The following is a 7,700-nucleotide window of genomic DNA, read 5'->3' on the forward strand; positions in this document are numbered from 1 at the left end:
CTGAGCAGAGTTTTATGTAAAGCTTAAAGGGGAGTTCCACCATTTTTTCAAAATTCCCCCAGGTGTAAACAGAGTGATTCAAAGTATTTGGTGTGAAATGGTTCAGATCTTTTTACAGTGGTGGTGATAGAACCCAGGGGTCACCATGACTACAACACAAATATAGACAATTTACTATCAAAATCACCAGTGAACCTACATTAGTCTTCGGAGTTTATATGGAATGTTGATGATAGAAAGTAGTGGAAAATCTGAAATAATACGTTTTCTTTGGTCACCATTTTTACCTCACCGCTCCCTGTATATTACACAGCTCTCCACCATGAATGGATTTAGGTCTAATATCTTCTCAAAACTATCCTAAAACAGTGTCTCAGTTATCAGCCAGTGAATTCACAATCATTTCATGTAGTAACTTTCTGTGAGGGAGCTTTTAGAGGTGGACATCTGGTTCCCATCAGCACCACTGTGAACAGTTCTGACTCAGTAAGTTTATCTAGAACAGAACGTTTCATACCAAACCGCTCTGAATGAATTATCCATTTAAGAAATTTTGAAAAATCAGTGGAATTCCCCTTCAATGTTGTTATCTCTGGTGTTGCTTAACTGTTGTGTAAGGATGGAATCTTATTGGTCTCCTGAGGCCAGTTTGAACCAGTAAATGCTGTGCCAGATGTTCAAGCCCGTTGCAGTCATTGCAGTGTTGGTCCAATGGAACAGTTTGATCTTTTATAACTACAAGATCCAAATAAAGGTTGTTTTAAATGTTACATTCATATGTAAATATATAAGATGTGAATATATTAGGCCTGGTAATTAGTTTAGATATTTTAATCATTTTCTAAGCTCCCATTTTTATGAACCAAAAGCGGTTCTTCTGTGGCTTCTCATAAAGAAAAAAAATCCTCTTTGGCATCTTTATGTTTGAGAAAATATGCAAAACTACAACACAAAAAGTAGAGAATGTGACAGACTACTAAATCTAGTCCAAGAACAAAGGTCATATTAATTATTAGTCCACAATAGTTCTTAAAACAGTGTAGCAGGATGACAGCGGCCTTGTGAATGGGGTGGGGGCTGATAAGGTGTGCTGCAACAGATGGACTTCAGTCGGTAACTGTATACGTACAAAACCTTAAGGTAGGTGTTTTTGATAAAGTCGCAAGTGAGTGGAAGCAAAGGGTAGGTGTTTCTAATAAAGTGGCCAGTTAGTGGAAGCACATGGCAGGTGTTTCCAATAAAGTGGCCAGATTGTGAAGGTACAAGGTTGGTGTTTCTAATAAAATGGTCAGCGAGTGAAAGTGCAAGGCAGGTGTTTCTAATACAGTGGCCAGTTAGTGGAAGCATAAGGTAGGTATTTCCAATAAAGTGGCCAGTGAGTGGAAGCACAAGATAGGTGTTTCCAATGAAGTGGCAAGTTAATGGAAGCACATGGCAAGTGTTTCCAATAAAGTGGCCAGATTGTTTAAATACAAGGTAGATGTTTCTAATAAAGTGGCCTGTTAGTGGAAGCATAAGGTAGGTGTTTCTAATAACATGGCCAGTGAATGGAAGCACAAGGCACTATAGATGGTTTCTCATAAAGAGGCCAGTATGTATATGTGTATTGTGGATTGGCATAAACGATATTTAGAACTATAATTGGGGAGTGAACTTGTGCTACTACAAAGCAATCAACAAACTGTAGAGCCAACAGAATTTATTCCTTCTCCAAGAGAGAAATAATAAGCAACAGAAAAACAAAAGGATATGCACAATAGAGCAGAATTTACTCTTCATGATAATCAAAATAACAGTAGTGAATGGCCAATTTACTGTCAGTTGTTACAGTAAGTTTAAGCAATGGGAATTAAAATATTAGAATTAAAAAGGCCACATGGAAACCTGTAGGCAAATAAGCTTCAAAAGAAAATAGGACAACTTCTCCTTTTGAAAGGAAAGACCACATTCAGAGACCAGCACAGAGGAATAATAACTTTCACCTACTAAATGAACCCACATGCAAAATACACTGCAAAACAAGACCAAACACAATGGAAATTAGATCCAAATATAGCATCACCCTTAATTGTTAAGGGGAATGATCAGTGAGCCTGTTGATCCTGTCCCACTGTCCCCTCACAGATAAAGATGTGGCCATTTGGTGGTCACACTGTAATCATAAAGGGTCCTCAGATCAGAGGAGCTCCATTCACCTCCACCTCACAAAGTATGAGAAACTCGCTCCTTCCTGGAATCACAATGTTGATGTACCGTCCCTCCATCCCATTGCACTCAAAGGACATTGTCGGGTTGCTTTTATCAATGGAGGAGATCACTGCACACCTGATGAAGCAGAAAGTGAAAGGAAAGTATCTCAGGATGACAATAACTGACAAATGAAACCTGTTCTAAATGAAATAAACACATATGTGCAGATCAGGAGTTATGTATCATTAAAAACTATCATTTACAAAAATACCTTGCATTGTTGTTGCCGTTGTTGTCCAAGCTGTCTCCAATTCGGATTTCAGCCCCGCTCAGCCTCTCAGGAAAGGCATTCTGGGAGTTAGTGACAGTGACAGAAAATACTTTGTGTTGTTTCAGCAGGTCCAGCCTCCACCAAGGACTGAAGTCATTGCTAGTGTGTGAGCAGGAGCCATGTTCATACACACCATCCCGGTTTCCATCAACAGCACTGAACGCAAAATTAAAATAATGAAGGCTGGACTGCGTCGCTCGTCCTTTGAGGGCTACATTCTCTCCTGCACAGGAAACAATCAGTCCAGTGAGAATGAAGAATGTCAATCCAATAACAGATCAATCATCAGTACACTCAACAGCCTGACCACTCTAACAGAAAGCCCTCTCTTGTAGCTCCATCTCGCTGGTGTACAGATAGAGACTGGAGCCCACCTGTTGATGCACTTTCTGTTATCATTGGCCTGTTTCTGACTGTAGAGGCAGCTGGTCAGAATCAAATCAGTCTTTACTGACCAAGTGTGTTTGCACATGCAAAGCATTTTTCTCCTCGATTACACAGTAGCTCACAATAAAAGGTAACTAACAGTTTAAATCTCATATGTGTGCAGTCACATGGACATCCACACCTGAATTCTACCACACACACACTGTCACACAACACATTCTACCTTCAATTCCTGTAGATATTCACACATACACACATTCCCAGCAAAACCCCAGCAACCCTACCATACTAAAGTAGCTGGTTAATGGAAGAACAAGGTAGATGTTTCTAATAAAGTGGCCAGTTAATGGAAGAGCATGGTGGGTAAGCACAATGTGGGTTATATTTTTTTCTCACCATCTGGAGTGGGATAGCCGTAGACCTCGACCTCACAGAGAGTCAGGACCTTGTTATCCCCGGGGATGACCACATTAACATAACGACCTGAGATGCCTTTCTCAAAGTTCAAGGTGATGGATTTTCCTGCAGGGATGCTAGAGATCACCCCAGCCCTGGAGAGAATAGAGAATACAGTGCATATAAGATACATGTATATATACATGTGCATTTCTATAGCCCACAGTCAGTAATAGCTGGAACCAAGAGGTCAGTTTTAGCTAAAACAATGCACTTAAATGAACAATGGAGAAACTTTAGATGACTTTGCTTTGAGTAAGTGCATTCAAATGGGATTATGAAACAATTAAAGTTAAGCGGTTCCTTCTACCGAATGTCCTGATGTACCTGATGTCCAAACTGAGGTGGATTCTCACTGCTCCTACGACTCTGGCTAGTATTGCCTAAGTCAGATCTTCCTGGCTGACCTACCACATTGGCCTTGCGCCTTCTGACAGTCTGGTACAAATCATTTTTCTGACCTAAGCACTGGTGCATACTGAGGGACTAAGCTCTCAGTACCATCAGAGACAAACAGCACCCTCTGTTGCCATGGCTTGGATCAGTCATACCAATGCACAAACCACATGATGACAGCTCCAAGCTGACTTAAATGCCTCATGGTGTGAAATCACCAAGCTGATCCAGGACCAGTCCATCCAATTCCTGACTGTTCCTTCTTGCTTGGGCCTGCAGATACTGCAAGGTTTCAAACTCTCTACTTGACCCACTTATTCCTCCTGTCAAACTCTACATGTCTCTTCCAGACCCATCTGGCCTGCACCCGTGAATCCCCCCAAGGTTGAACTTCAGCCTCTCCTCTTGCTCTGCCTCTAAACAAGCACCATCACTCAAGCTCTCACCCAGTGCCTTTTGACCTCCACTTGCAGATGCTAAAAGGCACAGACTTCTGTCTTTCCTCAATGCTCTGCCCCATTGCTGGCTCATTCACTCCCTGCACAACTGATGCTGATGAATCTCCCTATTACTAAAATGTTGAAATCTGTGACATCATCCCACTCTACCTATCAGACGTCTGCCTTACCACATTACTGATTCTGCTTAACTGGTCTATGTATCATATGACCTAGTTAGGATGGTTTATAAGCCCAGACTTTTAGCATTAGACTTTGACTTCTTCTCTGACTTCTTGCCTAGACTGACTAGTAAAGCTTCTTTTACTCTTTTTATCCACAAGCATCTGGCTGATTATGTCACATTACACAATCCTATTCCAACATTGTTTTTAAAAAGAATTATTTGACAGCCTTCATGTCCAAGTATTAGGCATTGTAAAATGTTACTTAATATCATTTGTGGAAGGTGGATAGAGGAAAACAAAAGTACTATAACTGGGTGTCATCAGCAATAAAAAGAGAAGTCATGTGAGCTTATCCAGTAATTTTGTGTGGAAGGAGAACAGAAAAACTGAACCCTGAGGGACTCCATTAGTCAGGTATGTATGCGGTTGATGGAGAGATAGCTAATGCCAGAACAGTCCAAGCAATGTCTTTCAAGAGAAAAGAGTGAAACAACCCAGGCCCGATATATATTTGAGAAATGATGTCTGAAGCTGGAAAATACCTTCAGAAACGAATTTAGAAATTGCATTTAAATTTACAGAAGTGTGATGCAAGTGTTGCCATGTCTAGCTGAGTTTTCATAACATACTTCCAATTGTTTATACTTCCATTTTACAGTTATACATAGAAAAAACATTCTCTCACCATGGGTTGCTGTTTCCGCTGTCGAGTAAAGAGTTTCCAATGTGTATCTCAGCTCCGTTGATCCTCTCTGGACAGCAGTCTGCTCTGTTAGTGATGGTAACGGAGGTCACTGTGTACTCGTCCAGGAGGTCCACCCTCCACCAGGGGTTTTTTTGTAACTCAGTGGCAGTGCATGACCCATGGTCATAGTGTGAATCAGCATTCCCATCTATAGCATTGTAGGCGTGACCGAATGAAGCATAGGGGTTAACAACTAAGACCGACTGTGTGGCTTTTCCATAGAGAGCGAGGTTTTTGGCTGCAACGAACAGAGAAATGCAGTTTCAGTCAATGTACATTAACACCAAAAGCATGATTCTGAAGTCTATGGACATGGAGATATTTACCACTGTGTTTCATCACTTCTTCTTTTAACATAATTCTGTACGTGTTTAGGAACTGAGGAGACCAACTGCTTTAGTTTTGAAAGAGACTTGTTTTTCCCGTTCTTGCATGATCCTTGCATCCTCTGTCGTATTTTTCATTTCATAATGTACCAAATGTTTTCAGGTGTGGACTGCAGGTAGGTCAGTTTAGCACCTTCATTCTTTTATTATATTGCAATGCTGCTGTAATATGTGCAGAATGTGGTTTAACATTGTCTTGCTGAAATAAGCAAGGTCTTCCCTGAAAAAGACATCACCTGGATGGCAGCATATCACTGCTGTCAGAAGAAAACCTTGTATCTCTATTTTTTCCATTTTTCTGTTTTTGACATCATTTGAAAATGCCTGTTGCTCTTTACACTGTGCATAAATTTCATGATGAATGGACCAAAAGAAACAGCCCACAATGACTTGGGGGGGTGGGGAAAGAAAGGTTCCATTGACTTACAATTAAAAGTAAAGTGTTTTTTTCCTTCTGTAAAGTTTCCAATTTAGAGATACAAGGTTTTCATCCAACAACAGCGATACGTTGCCCCTAAACCAGCATATATCGTTCTGCATTAATGGAATCTTTACAGATGTGCAATTCAGCCATAACATGTGCACTAATGCCCACCCAAACCATCACAGATGCTGGCTTTTGAACTTTTGAATGAGCTGGATGGTCCCCCTCCTCTTAAGCCCAGAGGATGCAGCGTTGATAGCATTTGTTTTTAATACAGTGTTGTCTGAGGGCGCGAAGATCACAGCCAGTCAATTTTGTATTTCGGCCTTGTACCCTGTATACAGAGATTTCTCTGGATTCTCTGAGTCTTTTAATATTTATACATATTATGTATATGAAATCCTCATTCATTTTACTGACCTATTGCCAATTAACTTTACCAGTTTTGTTGCCCTGTCCTAACAACTTTGAAAAGTGTTGCTAGCAAAATATGTGTTTTCTGTCTTTTTCCTGATGCTGAAAATGACTTGTAAATGATGGTTCCTCGATGGTTCTGTAGTGAACGGAATGGCTCTACTCAGGACCATGAGTTCTATGTAGAATGATTTCATGCTTAAATGGTCCCTTGCATGGCGTAAAGATTCTTCAGACTGATGGAGAATATGCTGTATATGGTTCTATAAAGCACCTTCTACTGTGACAACAACAAAATAACCCTTTCTGGTTCTGTATAGAACCATATACAGCACATTCTCCATCAACCAGAACAACCATTCAAGCATTAAGCTTAAGCAAGAATGTTCATGGTTCTATATAAATGAAGCTGTATAATGTTTTTTCTTCTACTGACACTGTCCTGATTTAAGTATATGCATTTTTAATCATTTTAACTGGATCTTAATAAAAACATTTCTTCTTTGTTTATTAGGTTTTTCTAGGACTGTATTCAAAATGAATCTTAAAATAGAATAAATATCCATAAATGTCCATATATATGTACAGATGAAATGTACCTTTCATAGATGATCCATCAGTGAAAGCAGCAGCTGTAATCAGCAGGTAGAATATGTGGAGCTCCATGGTTCCTAAAAAATAAGTAAGCAGATACTAATAAACTAATGAACTGCAATATTAGAATAAAATAATAAGTTTTTAGCACAATATTTTCATATAATGGCATCAAGAAATAGAAATTAACTCACCAATATTAGTTAAGCTGCTTCACAGTGCTGCCAGTTTCACTGAAGCCTGCTTTACATCAGGCTGAGTGTTATGTAAGGCTTAAAGGGAAATTCCACCAAATTTTCAACATTTCTGCATAACTCAGTGTGTGAGCTATATTCAGAGTGGTTTGGTGTGAAATGGTTCAGATGTCTTTACAGTGGTGGTGACAGGAACCAGGGGTCGCCATGACTGCAACACAAATGTAGATATTTTATTTACTATCTAAAACCACCAGTGAACCTACACACGTCTTCTGGGTTTATATGGAATGTTGATGATGGAAAGTAGTGGAAAATCTGAAATAATAAGTTTTCTTTGGGGACTATTTTGCTTCACAGCGCCCTGCATGTATCCCTCCACCATGAATTTAAGGTCTCAAAACTATCATAAAACAGTGTCTCAGTCATCAGGCAGTGAATTCATAACCATTTCATGTAGTAACCTACTGTGAGGGAGCTTTCAGAGGTGGACATCTGGTTCCTATCACCTCGGTAAGTTTCTCAAAAACAGAGCGTTTCACATCAAACCAATCTGAA

General features: G+C 39.9%; 1 protein-coding gene across 1 annotated transcript; it reads right to left on the minus strand.

Moving 5' to 3' along the window:
• Positions 1-1,682: 1,682 nt before the first annotated feature.
• On the minus strand, positions 1,683-7,194 carry LOC108431039 (fucolectin-3-like). Its single transcript, XM_017703919.2, has 6 exons — positions 7,143-7,194; positions 6,954-7,025; positions 5,071-5,368; positions 3,305-3,459; positions 2,462-2,744; positions 1,683-2,325 (listed from the first exon to the last, which is right to left on the minus strand). The coding sequence occupies exons 2-6, from the start codon at positions 7,018-7,020 to the stop codon at positions 2,172-2,174; spliced, it is 957 nt and encodes a 318-aa protein (XP_017559408.1). The 5' UTR covers positions 7,021-7,025; positions 7,143-7,194; the 3' UTR covers positions 1,683-2,171.
• Positions 7,195-7,700: the final 506 nt, after the last annotated feature.

The sequence above is a fragment of the Pygocentrus nattereri genome, chromosome 24 (assembly GCF_015220715.1).
Source record: "Pygocentrus nattereri isolate fPygNat1 chromosome 24, fPygNat1.pri, whole genome shotgun sequence".
Taxonomy (NCBI): Eukaryota; Metazoa; Chordata; class Actinopteri; order Characiformes; family Serrasalmidae; genus Pygocentrus; species Pygocentrus nattereri.

Coding starts and splice junctions, on each gene's coding strand:
- LOC108431039 (XM_017703919.2), bottom strand. CDS start 7,020: ATGGAGCTCCACATATTCTACCTGCTGATTACAGCTGCTGCTTTCACT. Junction 5,369..6,953: donor TGATGGATCATCTATGAAAG/GTACATTTCATC, acceptor TGTTCGTTGCAG/CCAAAAACCTCGCTCTCTAT. Junction 3,460..5,070: donor AGCGGAAACAGCAACCCATG/GTGAGAGAATGT, acceptor TATTCTCTCCAG/GGCTGGGGTGATCTCTAGCA.